The following is a 21531-nucleotide window of genomic DNA, read 5'->3' as shown; positions in this document are numbered from 1 at the left end:
CCAGACGAGGACTCTTGGAAGACACATAACAGAAACATACTTGGGTCCGAAATCGAGGAGGGGGGCACCCACTTTCAGAGCCAACTTCTTAGCATGTGACAGTCTACCAATATAATGTGTATTACACACCATCCACCACCTACTGCCTTCTGCCGCCTCCAAACTGCCCTGCTGCTGGGTTTCAATGAGAGAGAACTCCATAGACTCATGTAGTTAAGCACTTGGCACTGTTGGGGGGAAGTTTTGGACCTTTTAGGACATGGAGCCTTGCTGGGAAGTGAGGAAGTGCATCACTGAGGGTGGATGGATGCTGACAGTTTACAGCCTGTCCACACTTCCAGTTTGCTCTCCGTTACCATGTGTGGTTGAGATGTGATCTCTCAGCTTCCTGTCCCTGCTACCATGCCTTCCCCGACATTATGGACTCTAGCCACCACCACCATCTCCTGCCACCCTCCCAAGCCCCCAAACTATAAGCCAAAATAAACTCTTCCTAAAAGTTGCTGTAGGTCATGTGCTACTGGGGTGACCAGGGATAGGAAGTGAGTCTGCCTTGGCCTTGCACTACCGCACATCTCAACAGGCCACAAGGGGCGCTGTCCTCCCCACTGCTCTCTCTATGGTACTTGGAGTCCTGGAGGAGCCCAATGGGTCAGCACTAGCTGACTGAAGGAACGCAAAGACTTGGTCAGGGGAGGTGCCAATGGCCTTGGGGTTTTGACCGCTGATGGGGAGGACCTTGGCAGGTGACTACGGAGGAAGGGAACACCACCTCCAGAGGACGAGTGACAGGGTCATCTTAGCAAGACTCCCCGGCTGCTGGGTTTAGGACGCCCGTCACTTCTCACTTCTGTTGCTGTGACTAAAACAAACAAACCAAAACAATAACAAAAACACGACAGAGAGCAACTCAGAGGAGATGTGCCTTACAATTCCAGGTCATGGTTTGTTGTGGCAGGGAAGTCAAGGCAACAAGAGCTTGAAGCAACGGGTCACACCACATCCACGGTCACAGGCAGAGAGAAATGTATGCACACAAGTCTAGTGTTTACCTAGCTTTCTCCACTTACACGGGCCAGGCTCCCAAACCAGGGAATGGTGCTGCCGGGTCTTCCCATATTCATTAGGGCGTTTGAGACCATCTTCCACAAACCTGACTATAGGCCAACCTGATCTAAATAGTCCCTCACTGGGGTTCTCTCCAGGCGATTCTAGGTCACGTGGACAAAGCTAGCCGTCCCAAGGACTGTGCTGGGTTTGACAGGAGTCAGAAGAGAGAGGCAGTACAGGCCCCAGGGAGGAAGGGTGCCGTGCAGGGCTGGTATGGGAAGGCAGGCATCCTGATTTTACACACTGGTCTCCCACCTGCGACATCAGTTCCCTGAGGATTAGTCCCTGGGCCCCAAACCTGCAATGCAACCCTGACTGATTTCTATGACTCTAGTTACCAGCTAAGTAGGGTAGCCCTCAGGAGGCTGAGGCAGGAGGATCATGAGTATGAGGCTAACCTGGGCTACCCAGTGACTTCCAAGCCAGTCTCAAACAACCCAGGAAAAACAACTAACAAAAAAGAAAGAGTGGAATTTAGTCTTTCATTGTGCTCGGGGTGGTCTGAAGAAGGCCTTCCATAACCATGCTTTCGGATATACGTTAGAATATAGCAAATGTTTTAGAAACATTTTGAACCTCCCATGCAGAAGCTATGGCTACCAAGTGCCAAATGTATCCCACAGACTGAGCACCACACCATGGATTAGTCCATTCTCCTGTGGATGGACACTGCACAGGTCTTCAGGGAGACCCAGACAGGCCACAGGAGTGGAGAATCGTGACACAGCACAGGGGTGTGATGAGAACAAGGAGATGCTGAGTTTTCTCGAGGGGTGGCACCACCACCAGCTATGCACAAGAATGTTAGTTGCCCTGCCCCTGGCAGTCCTCTCTTCATCCAATCAAGAGCTCCCTGGCTTGCTGTTTCCTTCTGTTGATGACAGGAGTAATAGGGACAGGTACACTGATCATTATGGGCTCATAAGCAACTGAACAAGAGGGTCATAGGCCTGCTGTGGTCTCAACTAAGGGAAGAATGAACATTGTCTTAGCTCCGATGTGACACTTAGAACTACGATAGCCATCTTATGAGCATAAAACCACCTGAAGGACAACAGAGAGACGGAACGAACCAATGTCCTCCGTGACACTGCTGAGCCACTCCATCTGCCACCCATATCCTTTTTAAGACAGTAATTTACTATCTATCTATCTATCTATCTATATATATATATATTTAACTTACAACATAAAGAACACAGGCTACAAACCCATCTCATTCCCAAATCCAAGGTGTCCTTTGTTTCCCACAGGGGTCAGCAGCAGTCAGCCCCACAGAGTATTTCTTCCTAACTGAATCCCTGCTTTAGAAACCAGACTGTGGCAGTCGAGACAATAAAGTCTGCTCACTGCATCCCCCTTTCTCCAGCTCTTTTCCTGGCTCCTCCCTAGACCATCATTGCCCACTTTCCTTTCTTCCTTCCATCCCCTGACTTCTCACCAACACCATGACCCACATGCCGAGGAAGCCCCAGCAGCCCGTCTGTCTAGCTCCGTTCTCCCCACTGACAGGGTACCCAGGCATTCCAGCTATAACTTCTCAGTCACACTCCTGATTGTCCCCTGCAGTCTGTCTTTCTTCAGGCTTTTCTACCTTGGCCAAGGGCTCCTCACCCCTTCGTAGTTAGGACCAATGCCTGTGCCTCACTGTTGACCCACATCCAGTCTGATAGGATCTCTTCTAGCTCCCTGTCTGAGTCACGGTAACTTTGTGTCTGGAAAGCTGTTCAGGTTGCTTAGCTGGTCTCTCATCCTGAGTCCAACCTCCACATCTTCTAATCCTGAAAGCCAGTGGCCTTGGAGAGACCCAAATTCCCTTTCATTTCCCCGAAGAAAATAGCTTCCCATGCCTCTCAAGACAAAAATCCAAACCTACAACCAAGGTACCTGTCATATTCCTTGTTCAACCCCACACCCTTCTGGAACAAGACCCCTTCACTTTCACAATGCACAAACTCAATCTGCCCAAGAAGGAAGGCTCCAACCCTCCTCACTCCTCTGCAGACACCAGGATCCTATTAATTTCTCATAACTCTCTTTACTTAGCCTCACGGTGCTTCCCACGATGCCTAATTACGTACTGATATGATTAAAAGTATTAAGATATAGTGATTACTGGGTGACAGTCCCTCCTGTCCTCCAACACTCACTCTCACCTCTTGATTGAGAAAATTGGGGTCAGGAGCCTAATTCTACCTACTTAGCCCCTATCATTGCGCCTGCGCATAGTATGCGCCCAGGAACGTGCCTAATTAGCTAGTAAGTGAACACACTGACTCATCCAAACTTTAACAAGCCTGGGGCAAGCCATTTCATCACTCAGAAGGAAGCACGTTCTGAGCCTGGGTCTTTGCCCATGGTTGAAAGGGCCAAATCTGAGCCACGAGAAGTCTTCCCGGAATACACAAACAACAAGCTACAAGAACTTAGGAATCAGCGCAACTAAACGACGCGGGCCCGCCCGACTCTTAAAGAGTAAGGATCACAATCTGCTTGCATATGCATAAGGGGGACCATAGACCAGAGGTTCGGAGCTGCCCAAGCTGCGCCTGACTAAAAATTCCTCGGGCTTGAAGACCTCAGAGCCCCGCAATTTTATTCAAGTCCATATAAAGTTTATAAACTATCTTTCGTGGCGGATACTAGAGGAAGAGTGCCCTAGAGTAGCCCCACTTTGGGCTTGTGTGTCAGGCGTCTGCGGCGGACAGCCCGACTCCGGACGGGGGTCCTTGGGCCGCTCGACTAGAAGACGAAGGGGGCGTCTCCCCAGCTTCTGCGGCGTCGGTGGCGAGCTAAGGTGGAGGAAGGCTGCGGCAGCGACGGCGACAGCGGCGGCAGCACCATGGAGGGGCTCGCAGGTATCGTGGCGTCGCCCGCCTGGGCGGGGTGAGAGGTCCTCGGCGCGGCCGCGGCGCCATGTTGGCCCTCCAGGGTCACCTTAGGCGCCGCTTGGCCTCTCGCCGGGGCTTTCCTTCCGCGCGGCCGGGGGCGGGCGCACCCTTGTCTGGCGTCAGGCGACCGCCCCGCTTTGCCCCAACCTGGGCCTGGGGGGCGCGGGGTCCCCTTCCCGTCCCGGTGGGGGGCTCGGGGATTCCTGGCCATCACTCTGGCCTCCAAGGTCAGCGAGCTCCCGGGATGGGGCTGGGAGCGCGGGGTGCGACCACCACCTCCTCTGCTCCGGCCCTTGGCAAGGGGCTCAGCTTCTAAGAAGCCGCCACTTTTTTCCTCGCCACTTCAGTCTCTGTTTTTTCTTTTTTTTTTTTCTTTCTCTCTCCATCCGAAGAAGTATGGGGAAAAGGGAGAACCAGGCCCCGAACCCTCTCTTTGGTGTCTGGAGTAATAGGGTGACCATCTGCTTCAGGTCTCGGGTCCTTCTCCCACCAACTTTTCATCGATTCTGGACACCCGTTCCCTCTCCTCCGGTGTGTGGGGAGTGGCCCTCAAGGGCAGCAGAAGGAATGGAATGCCTGTCACACTCGCCTTGGCCTGGAAAGGAAGAATGGGGGATGGGGACAATTGATTTTTCCTTCCTCCTTCCAAACCACCTTTAGTTTCCTTCTAGGTCTCATGTCCCTTTTTAGTTGGGAAACTGGGACCTGTTCTGGTTTATAGGTTCTTTCTGTTTATATGTTCGGATCCTCTTTTGTCCCTTTCAGGGAACTGATGTATTGGGGACGGCTTCTCTGCCCTGCCTGACATGGTCCAACCATCCTGTCAGCCTTCTGGACTTCAACACCAAAGCCAGGACCCAAAAAAGTTCCATTTTATGTGTTCATGTCGAGTGTTAGAGCGAGCTTACTTGTTTCTTTTAAATCACGATTCATTAATGTCAAGAATTCCTGTTCAAAGATTGGGTTTCTGGAACCTTGGTCCGTTTCCAGGGACTAGATCAGTTCTGTATCTGAAAATGGGCATCTTCAAGTTGCTGCCAAAACAGTTTAACTTCTTATCTGTTGTTCCTAAGGGGAATCAGAGTTAGGCTGCCCTCTGTTCTTGTTCTCTATCTTTGAAACACACACATTCCATTGCAAGCTTGTCACCGTCTGTTCTACCAAGAGCCATGTAGTATTGCCTTCCTCTCTGTCCGGCTCTGCCCTGGGAATGGTCAGGAATCGGTATCCTGCCACGGTATGATCCCTGTGGAAGGGGAACAGGATCATTTCCAGAGAAGATTTTGGCAAACGTGTCTCATTGGCATGTGGAAGAAGTCATTGGTCACCTGGAGTAAGAGACTTTGATAGACTAGTATTATGTATGTGTACACATTTACACATTTAAATCTCCTGGGGGAGATTAACTGCCAGCTGAGACTCTCCCTTTGGAGTGTTGGCTCCTTAAAGAGATCCAAGTTTGAAAGTAGATATCTAGGAAGTGACCAACAGCTAGCCGGCTTCCCTCAAAGCCTCAGTGTAATTAGGCTATCTTTGGCTGGCCCCGTAACCCAAGCCAAAAAGCTTAATCCCTGTTCTGTCCCTCAAATGAATCCCTTCTTTCAATCACAACTCAGTTACGATACAGATAGAGGTAAGAGTCACCTAGAACCCACATCTCTAAAAGTTTGGGTACTTAGTGATCTCTACCCTACTGAACTTGAACTGTCAGTCCAAAAAATAACCTTCTTTGTTATGAGTCCCTGGAACCTTCATATGTTGCTAGATTCCCATAAAGCTGTTCCACTTCCCTCACAATTCATCCACTCTGCCTTTGCCCCTGCTTGGAGGTGGCAACCTCTTTACGAAAAAGGGATGTGTAGCTCTGTGTACTAAGGGCTTTGCAATAAAAAAACACACCCCATTGTTTTATGTGAGAATAAAATGTTTTAATAGTATATAGCTTGTGGAAACATTTTATAAATAAGGTAAATTTGGATCAGGCTTGCAGATATAACACAAGGATGGGGCATGAACACGTTCCTTCTGTCTTCTCTGGTGGGTTTAGTTTGCTGTCAGGACAGCAGGGTGTGGGGTGGGAGAAAAAAGTGGATAGTGGACATTTCCCATCTAAAGGCCACCAGAGCAACCCTTGCCTGAAAGTCCACCAAACTACACCACACTCAGCACCGCTGGAGGGTAGATGGAGGAAAAAAGTTTTGCCAAGATCATCTGGAAAGCCCTGGGATTACCTCCTGGCTTGGGGATGAGGGGACAAAATGTGCTATATCCAGAGTAGCCAGACTTCTTTCTCCCTGCTTTGGCCTGCCTTTGTGAACTCAGCTGGCATCCAACTTGGGCTGAGATTAGAACACATGGAATAGTAGAGTGACAGTTCCCCCCGCCCCCTCTCCAAGTCTCCAAGGGGAGAGTCAGCCTTCATTGGGAACCTGTGTTAATATGTACTCCTGGCTCAATGGGTTTAGTAGGGCAAACCACAGAAATTTCCAATCAATAAGGAGGTAGGCACTGACTGCAGATGAGTAACCCTGAGGCAAAGGACTTGACCTAACTTCAAACCTTGACAGTAGTTGTATTCACCCTGCTGAGGAAGATGGAGTCTTAGAATGCATGCCACATCCAAATCCTGTGGATTCCGACTGCCTCTGATGTGCATGGGTTCATCTGGATCTTGGTAGGGAACAAAAAGCAACCTGGCTGGGTAGCCTAAGCTGATTTGATGGTAAAGCCAAGGCCACACCAAGTTCTACACTACTTGCCCCTATAATTCCCTGGTGCTGAATGAAATTACAAGTATCTTCAAAAGTGCCAATGATTGGCTTGAACATCAGGCTTTCTCGGGATAGAGACATGATCAAGGTTCAAGGGGGTCAAGGTGCTTTGTGTGCCTGAGTATTTGTGATGTGACAACCATGACTAAGGGATTTAAGGAAGTAGCAGGAGAGGTTGATAGCCTTCCAACGTATTCCCTTAGTATTAGCATAGGATCAGGTGTGCAGTGATGAATAAAATCAAGGGATGAATAAAATCAAGCTGCAGCTTGACAGGTGGCAGGACTAGTTAGTAAGGCAGTCAGCTGACACTTGGGAGCAGAGCCATGGCTAACTAAGGAGGAGAACTAATCGGCCAGCCCACCCTCCCTGGTGCAATCAATGGGAGGGGAAAGTGCAGGCTAGTGACCTGATAAGGCCGTTAAAGATATACCGAGAAAATTGGGGGGTGGGGATCCAGCTGGAGGGTTGGAAAAGCCAGGCAAGATGACCTTGGGGTGATCCTGGGGCCTGGAGCATTGAGTTGGGTGGAGGAGTTGCCAAGCCACATCTCTGTCCAAGCCCCCCTCTTCCTACCTAGCAATTATTTCTTGAGGCTCCTGGGTGGAGTTCTCAGGTATAGCTTTATATTCTCAAATCAGCTCTCATTTAGAGGGCCATTCCCATTTACTTTCTCATCTTTCCTAAATTAATAACCTGCCATGGTGCCTTATCTCAGGACCACCAAGCAAATGCAACCATCATCCTGGGGAAGGGGAAATGTCCCTTATTCTGGGACAAATGAGTAACACTTTTTTGATTGGGAATGAGAAATAGTCCTTTATCTCAGGACGGTATTGAAATGAGGCAGGTATGCATGAGAGTCTTCGTTCATTCTTGTCTTCTTGTCCCCCTCCCCCCTTTCCCAAGTGGTGTGCCCCTTCCCAATGGGTACATTGCCCAGCTTTAGAGACATGTGACGATGTCGCAAAAGAAGCCACAAAGGAACTTTTTGGTGTACCCCCACTGCCCTGCACGGTCCTAGGACTGTACAAGACAGGAGAAGTCCATTTTTTATTTTTGGGGGAGGGTGGTCCCTGATCTCCAGGAGCTTACAGTCTAGCTGGGGAGACACAACTAATGCACACTTAAACCAGTACAATTAGCGACTACCACAATATTAATCACAACTGCTGCGTGAGATCAGGGATAGCAAGATCAGTGAAGGCCCGGGGGTCGGAGAAGGCGTTTTGGTGAAGGTGGGATTCAGTTACTGTTTAAATGGGTCCGAATCAAGTGACACATTTTGGGGAGGTGTTTGGAAGGAAGGGGAATGAGGGAGCAAGGCAGAAATGTGCGTGCCATAGGCAAGGGACAGTGAGAGGGCCCCTCTGAATGTCTGAACCCTCTTCCTCCCTCGTCCACGCCCTCCAGTCCCGCCATGGGGCACGCAGTTGATGTTTTCTCTTCTGCACCGAGATTCAGGGCTTCAGCTGGTGATGTCAGAATGTCCATTCTGCTGGTTGGTGGGGTGTTGGATCTCTGTGGTCAGATCTCTTCTGTGGCTGAGATGGTGCTGTTCCGACTTAGTCCAGATCAGAATGTGGTGCCTACGCCCAGATCTCGAGGGTTTGCTTCCCTCTTCCCCCTCCTCTCCCACCCGCCAGTAGTAGGACGGGGGGCAAAGGGGCTGGGAAGGGAACTGATATTTTCATCATTGTCGGTGCTGCTTCTCCGGGGGCCTACCGGCCCCTCACTGACCTTGGCAGGTGCTCCGTTGACGAGGGAGCACAGGAGACCCCCCATTCCTGCGCGGCACTGGCTCCCGTGCGGGTCGAGAAGCACAGGAGCACCTGATGACACGGCCGCCCAGGGCTGGGATTTGGGGCCTCAGTTGGGGGCTCGCCTGCGCTCCCCCATCACCTGCCGCCCGGTCCGGGACACCGTGTGCGCCAGCTTCTGCAGGGAGTACCTGAACACCTGCGGTGAGAGATCCAGGACCCACCCTTAGAGAAGCACCCATGACTCAGTGTAGTACTGCTGCTACTGCTGCTTGCTGATCCTGCTGTGTGCCCGCCCAGCCCCGCCCCCGGCCCCGCCCGTCTGTCCAGTGTAGCCTGGAGTGACGGGCGTGGCCCAGCTTGTCCACGAGTCAGGGCAGCTGGAGCTTTTCCAACTGTGCTGAGAGCTGCATGGCTGCAAGCTGATTGGACCCACAACTTAGGTATACCTCACTTCTCGCAATGGGCTGTGTCCCTGGAGGATTTCGAAAAGCGAATCCTACCCAGTAAATGCAGCATTCCAGGAACACCTTGAAGGAAATATGCGATTCCTTTGGCAAAGGATTCCTTTAGCAGGGAACTCTTCCTGCAAAGGGAGCTCTCGGGGTAGATGGTTTTATGCACAAAGCGCCTCCTTCCAATTTGGCTTTAAGAAAAGCACTTTTGCGCGCGCTCTTTTTCCATAAAATGATTTGCCTTTTTTTTTTTTTTTTTTTTTTTTTTTTGGAAGCTCTCTTTCCTTTTCTATTTTTTCCTGCGAAGGGCATTTTCCTCTAATTGTTTTATTCAATGCGTGTATCCAGTTCTTTTTTTCTGTCCCTTTGTCTCTCTTCCAATGCTCTTTATCTAAATGAATTTTTTTCCTTCCAAGTGCCTTTGTCTGGTTTATTTTTCCTGCAATGCACGTTTTGTCTATTTCCTCCTCTTTACCTTTTTTTCCTGATTTATTGAGATTCTTTTTGTTGGGTGTTTTTTTTTTCCTGAAAAGTAGCATTTTCTGACTTATTTTTCATCCCACCCCACAAGTGTATGTGTATATAGTGTATTTTTTTAAAGAAAATTTCCCGCAATGCGCAATTTTTTAAGGCAAAAATTTTCCTTGTGCGAACTGTAAAGTCTTACAGCACGCAAGTGCCCCGCCTCCCTCCTGGGGTCGAGTGTAGCGGGTGTTTCTTACCGCGTTGGTCGGGATCGTCCGCAGCGGGCGACCGCCGCACCCCTGAGTCTTTGTTCCCGGCCGGGCGCGGGCGCACTGGGGACAGGGTCTGTGCGAGGATGTGGGCACGGGAACGGGCAGGGACAAATAGTACCACCGCGGCACTTTGGTAGGCAGGAATCGCGGCAATTGGGATAGGATGGGTTGGGAAGGCGGCAATCGCGACGGGGGTTAGGGGTCCGGGGCGCGCTTCAGGGGCCCTCTCCCACCCAAAGCCCGGGCATATACTCACCTGCAGCAGCACGCGGAAGATGTACCAGCCAATGATGAGCAGTTCTGCCGAAGCTGCTGCCACTGCGGCCATGGTTCCGAGAGTGGGTGGTCGAGTCGAGCGAGGGTTCGCCGAGGTCTGCGGGTCTCGGAGTCCGCTGTTGGGCGCACTGCCGCAGCCCCGGTGGCCGTGCCTTAAGTACCCTCCTGCCACCTAAGTGCGCATGCGCACTTGGGGGGGGCTGTTGATGAGGAGGGGTGGCGGGGGGGCGCTCCTCATTCGCCAGGAGAGGAAAAAAAAATCCGTCTGTTCTTTCCACACCGACCCCCACCTCCCGAGTCCGCTCGTAACACCCTTCCAGAAGATTCTGCTCTGCCTGCTTTTGAAATTCGGTGTAAAATGGAGGGGAGTCGTGGCTCTAGAGTGTAGGGTGAGGGTCGGGGTGCAAGCCTTTTGGTATGACACACCCAGGTCTGCAAATTCGAGCCGCGTAACCAGTGCCGCGCCAAAATATACCTCCTATGCGGTTGGGAAACCGAAATTACGGATGGCTATCTATCTCGGCAAAAAGTATACCCCTTTCTCGGTACTCCTAATATTCAGTGAGTTTTAAACTCATGCCAGCTGTTTTGTGAGAGTCCTTGATCTTGTACTCTTTCCTAGCTGTTGCTTCCCCCCCCACTCTGCCCAGCAGGCGGTGGTGGCTACGGTCCCAAGCTGGAACAGCGCTCTGCTCTTAGTAGCTAAAGCGATTGTATCTACTCTGGGAGGGATGTAGGAAGGATTGATGCCCTTTGTGTGCGCCAAAGGAGCAAGATTTATGAAGAAGTGGTCCAGATGTATTTGGGACTAGTTTTCTGTGGGACAGATGATATCAATGTCTGCCTTGTGCTCCCCTCCCCCAGTCTCTAGTAGGTCTGCCTAAGCCACGGTGGTTCTTTGTACCAGTTTGCTTCGCGACTGGAGCCCAGAACAGGGCTTTGCTATAGCCGCCAAGGGTTATGTCTTAATGTGGCTACTGTCGCCTAGTTTCAAAGTAAAGCGAGTGTCCCTCGCTTAGTGTGATCTTACAGATCTCTAGTGGAGCGCGGCTCGGGTGGAAAGACCAAATTGCCACCAAGCTACTTGGCACAGAGGCCAAATGTATTTGCCCCTATGTGGACAGGATATTAATTTTGATTAAAAACTTATAGAGAGACCCGGTTCTGTTCAATGTCAGTAGCAGATGAAGGTTCAGTGTTCCAAGTGTTGTTTTTTTTGTTTGTTTGTTTTTTGGGTTTTTGGTGGTTTTTTTTTTTTTTTTAACTTTGACTTTCAAAGAAGTTGGCTGGTTTGGGATGAATGATACTGGGCTATTTGAAAAAAGCAAGCATGGCCCAGGCTGCCATCTTAAAATATTTGGGGCCACTCTACTGTGTCTTCCCATATCTTGCCAGGATCTGAGGATCTACTGTCTGGCATCTCCAGGTTAGCAGTTCACAGATAACTGCTGTAACTTAACATTCTCTCTGGAACTGCAGATGTGAGACTAGATACAGAACCATTTCTTACCACACGGGGGCACAACACTCAGTCCATGGTGTCCTGTGGCAACCACAGGGCGGTATTGTGAGGTCTGGGACCTTTGAGGACGGGCCGCAGCCCCAGGAGGCGATACATGATCTCTGCTGGGCAGGGCCCAGGCAAAGCCAGTCCACTGTGGGGACCGTGCCCTCCTGGGAGCCTCCAGTAGAAGCCCAGGGAAGACACACCCCAGGAGGCTATCTTAAACTAGTAATTTGGATAGAAGTAGACATTCATGGGTGGGTGGGGAGGAAAGGGCATTCACATTTGCTGTTGTTAACCATGATCCATTTTCCCAAATAAGTATACATTTTGTTCCTGTTTTTTTTTGTTTGTTTTTTTGTTTTTGTTTTTTGTCTGTCTGTCTGTCTGTTCTTTGTTTGTTGTGTTGACTTTTCTCTTCAGGATCCTTGCTGCCTTGGTGATCCCAGGCTGACAGCCAGAGAGCACAGCGGCTCAGCTCCTGGAGAGAGAGTCGAAGAGAACGGAGGGCAGCCACCTGTGCCTGCTGGCTCCCATTAGGTCGGTTCCTGCAGCGGTGCCTGGCAGCCTTGGTGAAGGCCCTGCCCGGCAGAGATCATGTATTGCCTCCAGTGGCTGCTGCCCGTCCTCCTCATCCCCAAGCCCCTCAACCCCGCTCTGTGGTTCAGCCACTCCATGTTCATGGGCTTCTACCTGCTCAGCTTCCTTCTGGAACGGAAACCTTGCACAATATGTGCCTTGGTTTTCCTGGCAGCCCTCTTCCTTATCTGCTATAGCTGCTGGGGAAATTGTTTCCTGTACCACTGCTCCGATTCCTCACTTCCGGAATCCGCCCATGATCCTGGTGTTGTGGGCACCTAACAGCTGCCGAAATAGCTTTCCAAGGAAGCAGAAGACGGGAGGGGAGGTATTGACATAGGTCATAAAGCATTTGGAGTTTCAAATCCCGCAACCCTGCGGGTGCCACATTCCTGATGGAGCCTTTTGGCCTGTGATGTTTTATCCTTACAATGTGAATAATGGCACTGACCAGTGCTTCTGTTGTAGCGTCTTGTAGTCGTGGGTGGTCTTATGGTTGTGTGTTCTGTCACCATCTGGGTCCCGGATGATGGACTGGCCCACCCCCTTGCTCATCGTTGTGGGGAGTCTACACCCATCCTGGTCAACCGCCCTTGGTATGACCTGGGCAGAGACAATGCTAGTTTCATTGTCACCTCCATGACCCTTCCTCATCAGGATCTTCCTCATCAGGATCTTCCTCCTCCCTCTTCAGTCCCTTTCCCTGGTTTCCCCTTGGTTCTTTCCCACCCCTTTCCTTTTGGGGGAACACCTGTCCAAGACAGGGCTTGTTTTTGCACTTATCTCAAATTTGAAGAGATTGCTGATGCCCGAGAGCCTCGCTTTTTCACCCTCCTTTCCCTGTCGAGCAGGTGAGACGGAATCATGTCTCAATTGCTTGTTGTCCACAAACCTCCAGTATTTTCTCTGCCTCATTTTTAAGAGAGAAGCAATGGAGAGACATTGTTCTTTGGCTTGGGTGTCTGGGCTCTGGCTTTCCAGCCCAGCCTCTCTCCTTTTGCTCTTCCTCCTGCCTCTCTCAGCCGTCCTAAGGGAGCCACCTCTGGGCTCCAGTGCATGCTTTTCAGGAGAGAGGTGTGCAGTGTTCTTGTAGACCCAGTGGTCCCCAGCTGAGTGAACAGGAAAGTATTATGTGTTTCATAGCAGCCATGATTCCCTTGATAGGTGTTTGGGTATTTTTTGATGTGCTCTGTATGTGTGCACGCATGCGTGTGAGAATGTGTGTGTGTGTGTGTGTGTGTGTGTGTATACGTTCAAATACATGTGTATATTCCTTGTGAAGAAGCTTTACTGAATGTGTTCTGGTTTTGAGGTTTAGTAGTAGTAGCTAGCTGTAGTAGGTCCACTGCAGTTTTTATTTAGCATGGGGATTGCAGAGTGACCAGCACAGTGGACTCCACGGTGGTTCAGACAAGACCCGGGGAGCAGTGGCCGTCATCCTCCCGCCAGGAGCTCCTTCGTTTGTGCACGTAGACTGTACACTATGAAGAATACACAGGAAGACTTGGTGACTTGGTACTTGTTCTGTTTTCTCTGCGCTTCAGTAACAAGTGTTGGCAAATGAGACTTTCTCCTGGCCCCAGCCCACTGGGGATCAGCATGGTTGTTCTTCCAGTCAGAAATGTCCTCTTGTGTACGAGTGAGGGTGATGGGCCAGGCACAGAACTGGAAGCAAGCATCTGGGGAGTGGGACTTCGAGGCCACACTTGGGAAACACTTGGACTGCTGTTGTAAAGCTTTTTTTTTTTTCCTGGTGTCTTCGTTCTACAGCTGTTTGAAATGTTTAATAAAGCTTTATAAACTTTACTTCGTGATTTTATGTGGCTACAGTCCATTTGGGTCATGGTGTTGGATTTCTGAGTTGGTGGGGGGCAGGGTAAAATACTCGGCTGAGTCCTTGGCGCCAGAGCACCTTAGCTAGAGAATTTGATCTGTTCTGTGGAGAGCAGATGGTGGTGTTGGGGGAGGGGCAAGGGGCAATCAAGGCGGTGAACAGGAGGGAGTCTGAAAGTTTTCAGAGATGAGACATTTGCACTTCTCAGCTCCCATGGCTTCCCGCCTGAAACTGTTTGCTTCATAGAAGACTTTAGTAATGGATCCCTTGATAAACAACTTAAGACAGCTGGGGCTCTAATCAAGGATTTGTATGGTGCTGCTTTTGAAGTAAAAATAAGTGAAACCCCTCATGGCATTTCAACTGGAAAAATAAATAAGGCTTGCCATCCACCCAGCATATCTTAGGTGATAGCTAGAAGCATGAGGGGATACAGTCCTCTGCTGTAGACATGTGTTAACTGTGGCTGTGACCTGGGACACTCAGTTGTGGCAGCATGTCACGACCCTGTGCTGGGCATCACCTCCAAGTCTCCTCCCTCTCAAAAAGCAGACTAGGAGCACTGCCTGAGAAATGGGAGCTGTTGTGAGGGTTGCTAAGATAATGTTTGAGGATGATTTGGTGATGTTAGGGAAGTGCACGGTGACCTACCTAGACTTTTCCTTTATTATCCAGTGGGAAAACTGGATTTACCTCTGCTCTCCTGCCTTTGTTTGTTTGTTTGTTTGTTTGTTTGTTTGTTTTTGCATTCCTGATATTGCTGGCCCATGCTTTCCTCTTCTTGATTATAACTTTCCAAAGAGCCAGGTGTAGTGGTTCACACCTATAATCCTAGCACTTAGGAAGCTGAGGCAGGAGGATTGCCAACCTAGGCTACAGAGTGAGAACCTATCTAATACAAAACAAAATAAAATGACCAAAGATGTGTCTGTTTTAGAAGGGTTTTCTTTGAAAATTGGCAGTGATCGTTCTTGGGATGTCTGTCTGCTTCGGTGTTGCTCTGATCTCTTGAGGTCTTTACTATGTGTAGCTGTTTGGAGTTCTGCAGAGCTCGACAAGCTGAGGAGCTGGGCGTAGGGAAAGGCCAGTTTGTTCAACAAGCACAGAGACCCTGTACAAGGCTTGCTGGGGATTTGAGGACAAGCAGGCCTGACACTCCAGGACCTCATGATTCTAGCCTAGTGGGGAGACTTAGCAAAACAGACAACTGCAGATTCCCAAAACAAAACAGACAGACAGAGGCTTTTGTGTCCCTCTCCTGTGGAGGCACCTGGATCAGAAATGAAGCCAAGATCATTGCTTATTTTGCTCTCCGTTGGAAAGCAGCTTTCTGTCTTAGATCATGTGCTCAAGAGTCACATATAGGCTTCCCTCCAAGAGATTTGTGGTCCTTTCAGTAGGGTGCTGATAGCCCATCCTTCTCAGGGTGCTTGCCACCTGGGGGTTCTGTCTGCCCACAGGGTTCCCTACATCTCCTAGGATGCTATCCCTCTTCCTGAACTATCTTCCAGGAAAGCAAAAAGAAGACACTTCCTGTGCAGAAGGCCCCCAGGCCTTCGAGGGCCTCACACTGCACTTCTGTTGCCACTGGGACTCTTTGAGAAGGTGTCCCGCTTCCGCTGTCAGTTCCTGATCAGAAAAATGTGGTCTTTGGAACAAACACAGTTCTCCCAGCCCTGGTGATCTGGGAGTCTTTTCTGTTCGAATCCTTGGCTGATGGGAGAGCCCAGCCGAGGAAGGTGGCTGGACTGAGTTGGCGACAGAGTACTTGAGAGCTGCCTGCATGTGCCTTGATCAGTGTGCCATGTGTGCCCAGACTCTACTTGGGGCAGGGAACTTCATTTCTTCCTTCTCTGTGCTGAGATCTTGTCTACAGCCCATCCATCATTCAGCTGTCATGCATACTGTTGCTGAGCTATGGCAGAGTTCCTTTAGCAGCTGAGTCCCTGGAGGGCATGGCCCATGAGTCCTGCTCAGGAGACCTGCCTTATTATTCTCCAGTTTTTGTCAGAGTCTCGTGTGGTGAGACCCTGGGACCACAGTGGACAGTTTCCACTGCCACAGTGTCCTCCAGACTAAAGAAAAAGGGGAGAGTATTTACTGGTCAAGTCATCCTAGAGATCCGTGGCTAGGCACTGTGGCAGGGTTCTGAGGGTCTCAGGAAGGAGCTGATGCAGACTAGGAGGACTGGCTTTCAGACCTGGAGATCAAGTGGGACTGTGTGAGCAGTGAAGTAATACAGGAGATGCTGCTTGTCACCATCTAATCCAGCATCTTGCCAACAGATAGAGACTGAACTGCAAAGTAAAATGAAGGACCACTAGTATCTGGCTGCCTTAGAAACAGACCCCAGAAAGCTTCTGGGGAAAAAGGTCAGTCTATTTTAACCTAGAACACTGACAGTTGGGGGGCACTAAGGGAGGGTTTTAAAGCTGAATTGCTGCTAGCAAGCCCCAAAACCGTCCTGAGAGCTCCAGTTGCCAGCTGACGAGGAGCCATCACAGTAAGCAGTATGTGAGGTGGGCTTCGTCCCATAGGGGTGTGTAGCTCACTGGGAGTGAGGAGAAAGGGCTTCCAAGTGGCAGTGGTGAGTTCAGCGTGGCAGTACTGGGTGAACAGGGTGTGTTGAAATCAGCATTGTCCATCTGAGTCAGGCCAAGCCACATAGCTGGAGGGTCCATAGCAGCCTGTCTCTTTGGGGAATCTAGGAAAGGGACTCAAACACTAGGGCCAGGAGTGGACTAGAAGACTAAAAACCCTCCTAGGAGGAGTCAAGGAGCCCTGGGTCTTATGCTTGCCTTTGTTACTTGCACCTGTCCACATCCCTCCACCCCCAGCCTTAGTTTCCTCCCCTTAAAGTGGAGGCCATTAGCATCAGCCTCAGGGTAGTCTCCAATGGCACTCCTCTGTCAGTGGGAGGGCACTCCATGTCTCTGACTAGGCTGTCTCCTCAGAGCAGCCAGTACAGGGGCATGTGTGAGGGTGCCTTGTCGGATCTGCTTGAACAAGACCCTCCTAAAGACAAATCTCTGGGTAGTTCTGGCCTCTCACTTGCCCTGGGCAGTTGTAGAGAGCACATACTTGGACAGCTTGCCCATGCTGCCATTCCCCTGTCCCATGCTAGTGGTGACAGCCTTCCAAAAAAAGACAGGAAGACACAGAAGATTGTAGGGCCCTGGGCTTGATTCCTCACCACTTGGCATGTGACCTTGTTCTTCACTGCTCATGTTCCTTGAGGCCTGGTGCCCCGTTTATTTATTAGTTAAGGAAGAAGTCTTTACCATTTCCAGAACCATCTCCTGTGAGACATTGGTGACCTTTACTCTTGTTACTTTAGTTTTTTGGTTTTTGTTTTTTTTTTAAATGCTGGCTAAAAGTTGTTAAGGCAGTGAAGGATTTAATCAAAGGATTTTGCATTAGAGGAATCAACTTTTTTACTTTTGCATGCAGAAGTGCCAAGAATATCCATGTATAGCCAAGGCAGATGTGGAAGGGCCCGTGAGGGAGGAAACAGACAAAACATTTCAGTGGTTCCCTGGTTCCCACGCCTTAGCTGGATCATTGAGGTCCTGCATGACCCTTAATCCTAGAGGCTTTGTCACTTGACCAGTCACAGAACCTGCCTGACCAGGCCTGGCACAGTACCTGTTAGTCTGTGGCTTTATGGGTAAATAGGTGGTGGTTCAGTCAGTCAATGCTAGACTCCTAAAGGCACTAGGTGACTGGTCTTTCCTAGAAGGCAGAAAATCACCTCCCAAGACTCCTCTTGGCAACTCTGAAGTGACAAGGATTATTTTCCAGACTAGTCGTTTAAGAAGAACCTCCAAAAGCACACAGCTTGGCATCCTTTCTGTAGCAGAGAGCCTATGAGGCAAGCGCCTGGCAGGCCGGAGGTAGTGGATTCCTGATTAAATCTCGTCTCCTGCCTTGTGCCCTCAACCCCATGTGTTTGGAAGTGTCCTTTTCCTATTGTCCCTCCTGCCTGGCACATCGGTGAGCGGGCAGCCGTGCAGAGTGCAGACTCCCTGTTCTGCAACCAAGCCCATCCCTGGCAAGTTGCTCGCTGCGTACAGATTGACAGCGGCCCACTGGCCCTTCATCCCTGAGCTCTGATAGACCATACACTGAGTTCCTGGCTGGCTGGCATTCTCTTGCCTTTGCCATCTTCTTTCCTCAGAAATCGTGGGCATCATCACCAGTGACGGGCTCAGAACTGCCTTTCTTCAGGCCCACTTCACTGCTGGATACCTGCATCTCTGAAAACCCTCTGCCAGGTGTTAGCCTTCCTCCGGGCCCTCTGCCCAGGAAAGACCAGCCTCTGCAGCCCACAGGCTTCAGTTCTGTAAGGCCGCCTGCTCACAGACAGACAGGGTTCTTTGTAGGGCTGCTTTTAGTGGGTGGCAAAAGGGTTTGCTTATTTTCACTTACTGGTCAAGTATGAACTATTGTTTCCACACTCAAGAGCCATTTTTGTGGATACTATGTGATTCCATTTTGCACAGACAAGAACTGTGGCCCACAGGGGCTTAACACACACCCAACTCTTCCCATAATGGCCCTCATATCTGTGCCCACCTACAACGTGGTGTGCAGTTGTGGCTAATACTGGAATTGGGAAGACTAGCCTGGACCTCCTCAGCCCTCCTTAGCTGACAGCACTTCTGTACCTGTCTGCAAACCCATCTTTCTGGCCCCTCGGTGTTTCCCAGGCCCACAGCCTTCTCTTCATTTGGATCCAGTCATTCTGGCTGCTCAGTTGCACCTGTGTCTCTGAGCATCCAGCCCGACTCCTTTTACCCGTGGTCCATACTGCTGCTGTCAGCCTTCCCTCCTAACTTAGGGGTGCTCTGTGGCACTCAGCTCACTTTTGTCCTTTTACAAAAATGGCATGCTTACAGTCTGGCTGGCACCTCTGAGCTCCTTCTCCAGGTGCCAGAGACACTCACCTGTCCTTAACAAAGTTGGTCCAGAAAGGTGTCAGGGTGACAGCTGCTGCCATCATGAAGACCAAGAAGAAACCACTGCCTCTCTGAGGGGATCTTACCATCCCTCTTGGGATTAGTGTAGTGATAGCGGCAGAGGATGAGAGAGTGAAGGGACCAAGAGAGCAAGGTCGTTTTCCCAGCTTTGAAGGGAGAGAGCTGGAGAGGCACCTCCTTTTGGACGGCTCTTTTTTATACGGCTGCTATTTGGCAAGTGCTTTTCTCGGTCAGAAGGCATGAGCATGTCAGCAGGACCTCCTGAAACCTCTCAGCACCCAAGAGTGGCACAGCTGTGCCCACTGTACAAGTGGCTTCCAGATGTGAATTGCCCAGGAGGAGAAGCAGACCTGGGACTTGCCCCTGTCCTTTTGTCCTCCAGAGCTTTACCTTAACTACTGTCCTCCTCCTCCCAGTCATGAGTAGAGGAGGGGTGTCGAGCGGCGAAGGTGGAGTGAGGGAAGATGGAGGAGGTTGATGGGACTCGAGGGCTGGGACACACCTGCTCAGGGGGAAGCGGGGGAGAGAACTTTTTAAAATAGTCAAACTGGAAATAAAAACCTATTAAAAGTTGAGGGTGAGGGAGGGAAGTAGATATTGAAAAGGTGTTAAACTGAAAAGCAAAGAAATGGCATCAGGAAAACTAAGGCTGGCAGTGAGCAAGGACAAGCGATGGTCCATGTCCCGATTGCTCGGAGTGGACTGAACTATTTAATCAGGGTTAACCTGGGACAGCAAGCATGGAACAACCCACCCACCCAAACCAAAGTGGCTTAGCCCTGGGCCAGTGACCTCGTCTGTTCTGAAACAATTGCTGGGAGGTGCTAAATAAATATTTGCTGATAGGAAATGAACATCTGAAGTGAGAAATGACATGAAATGAAGAGCTGGGCATGGAGGCTTATACTTATCATTCTAGCACTTGGGAGGTAGAGGTAGAGGGATCAGGAGTTCAGGGTCAATCTTGGCTGCAGAAAGAGTTAGAGGCCAGAGCTGTGTGCTGGTGGCAGCACACTCTAATCCCAGCACTCAGGAGGCAAAGGCAGGTGGATCTCTGAGTTTGAGGCCAGCCTGGTCTACAGAGCGAGTTCCAAGACAGCCAGGGCTGCACAGAGAAACTTTGTCTCAAAAAACCAAACAAACAAAAAGTAGAGGCCAGTATGAGCTACATGAAACCTTGTCTCCAATAAATAGTACACAATCAAGTGAAACTATCAGTGTTACGCTGCTGCTGATGGAAGGGAACCAGGAGTCCCATCCATTGGCCAGATGGGTGTGGCTACCTGGGGCGTTCCAAGCACTGATACAGATAGTGCTTAAGTCTAGGAAGACAACCCTCCCTTGATCCACAGGTCTGCATGGCGTTTGGGGGGTCTTATGCCCTTGTGGTTCTTGAGATTTGAGGATCCCCTAGAGATCAGTCTTGGATGAGTTTTTTCCACCACCTAGGGTTCTCAATTGTCCAGATTTCACACAAGGGATCTCCAACAAGAACTAGCAAACATAGCCTGTCCTCTCTGGTTGTAGCGTCCCTTTCACACAATGTGCCACTTCCCTGGATAGAAAAAAAAAATATTACCTGAGTCTTAAAACCCATAGTTCCATTTTATTTTTCCTCTGTGTTTTGTTTTAAAGTTTATTTTTATTTTATGTGTATAAGTGTTTTGCCTTCATGTATGTAAGTGCACCATGTGTGTGCCTGGTGCCCATAGAGGCCAGAAGACAGCATTGGATCCCCTGGAACTAGAGTTACAGACAGTTGTGAGCTGCCATGTGGGTGTCAGGAACTGAACTCAGGTCCTCTGCAAAAGCAGCTACTGCTGTTAACTGCTGAGCCATCGCTCCAACCCCTGTACTGTTTTTAGTCGAGATTAGATAGGTCAAGTCCTCATCCTGATCTCCCCCAGTGAGAATGCTTCTCCACTGACTTGCCAGAGTTACCACCCACCACTCACCAGGCCTGTCCCCCATCTGCAGAGGGAGGCCGCTGAACTAGGTTATCCCAAGTTCCTTTTCAGTGCTAACATCACATCTTCAGGGGCTCCTGGGCTTGTGACAGTGCTGATGGGGAATGGAGACCCCAGACTTGTCACCTCCACATTTGGAACATGGAGGGATCAAGATAGCTGTAGTCCCAAGAAGGCGAACTTGCCAGGAACTGGCTGAGATGATTCTGCTGCTTGTGGTGAAATGTCTTGGCAGACCATTCAGGTAGGTCGGTACAGGTGAGGGAGAGGGTGGGGTTGACATTCTTTCGGCCCCTGAGTGATGTTTCCTTGCAGGATTGGATGCCTACAGACTAGTGGATGCCAACTAGATGGATCCATCCACATTGGCAAAGTAGGTGAGTCGTCTCTCCACATAATCTCCTGGCAGAATTCTAACGGCTTTCTCACCTTGAAATGCTATTCTGTGTTCACTGTCATTGTTTCCAGTCAGACCTTCCTTAGCCTTCTGGGTCTCTGTCCAAGTGGCACATTCTTTGAGAACGTAGCTCCAGATGTCATCATCAATCAGAAATAGCTAAACTCAGAACTGGGCAAGAGGAGAAGGCTTGTTTAAAGCCAAGGTTGTTGATCTGTTGTTTGCTACAAAGAGAGCCCTATTCTAAACCCACCTCAGAGCTTAGTTGATA

The 21531-nt window shown here is 50.1% G+C and overlaps 2 protein-coding genes across 5 annotated transcripts in view; one reads left to right on the top strand and one right to left on the bottom strand.

Annotated features, from left to right (window-relative positions):
- Positions 1-3835: 3835 nt before the first annotated feature.
- Positions 3836-21531, top strand: part of Blcap (BLCAP apoptosis inducing factor) — a 28197-nt gene continuing 10501 nt past the window's right edge. The window contains exons 1-2 of the mRNA XM_052726298.1: positions 3836-3968; positions 11928-21240. Of these exons, the coding sequence (XP_052582258.1) occupies positions 12102-12365 (264 nt within the window). The 5' untranslated portion in view covers positions 3836-3968; positions 11928-12101 and the 3' untranslated portion in view covers positions 12366-21240. The remainder of the gene's footprint in view (positions 3969-11927; positions 21241-21531) is intronic.
- Nnat (neuronatin) lies at positions 7758-10167 on the bottom strand. Of its 4 annotated transcripts, none has more exons than XM_052726297.1 (3): positions 9981-10167; positions 9710-9797; positions 7758-8731 (listed from the first exon to the last, which is right to left on the bottom strand). In XM_052726297.1, the coding sequence occupies exons 1-3, from the start codon at positions 10050-10052 to the stop codon at positions 8505-8507; spliced, it is 387 nt and encodes a 128-aa protein (XP_052582257.1). In that variant the 5' UTR covers positions 10053-10167; the 3' UTR covers positions 7758-8504. The 4 variants fall into 4 exon arrangements, with proteins under 4 accessions (XP_052582257.1, XP_052582254.1, XP_052582255.1 ...); XM_052726294.1 differs by lacking the exon at positions 9710-9797 and adding an exon at positions 8987-9062 and having other exon boundaries at positions 9981-10161; XM_052726295.1 differs by lacking the exon at positions 9710-9797 and adding an exon at positions 8982-9062 and having other exon boundaries at positions 8522-8731; positions 9981-10161.

The sequence above is a fragment of the Peromyscus californicus genome, unplaced genomic scaffold (assembly GCF_007827085.1).
Source record: "Peromyscus californicus insignis strain IS unplaced genomic scaffold, ASM782708v3 Scaffold_7__1_contigs__length_154581171, whole genome shotgun sequence".
In the NCBI taxonomy this organism is placed as follows: Eukaryota; Metazoa; Chordata; class Mammalia; order Rodentia; family Cricetidae; genus Peromyscus; species Peromyscus californicus.
This window is presented reverse-complemented; position numbering and strand designations above follow the sequence as displayed.

Bases quoted from the DNA above. Each gene is read 5' to 3' on its own strand.
- Nnat (XM_052726297.1), bottom strand. From the start codon at position 10,052: ATGGCCGCAGTGGCAGCAGCTTCGGCAGAACTGCTCATCATTGGCTGG. The intron at 9,798-9,980 runs GTGAGTATATGC...ATCCTCGCACAG, and splicing joins TCTTCCGCGTGCTGCTGCAG to ACCCTGTCCCCAGTGCGCCC. The intron at 8,732-9,709 runs GTAAGAAACACC...CTCTCACCGCAG, and splicing joins GGACGATCCCGACCAACGCG to GTGTTCAGGTACTCCCTGCA.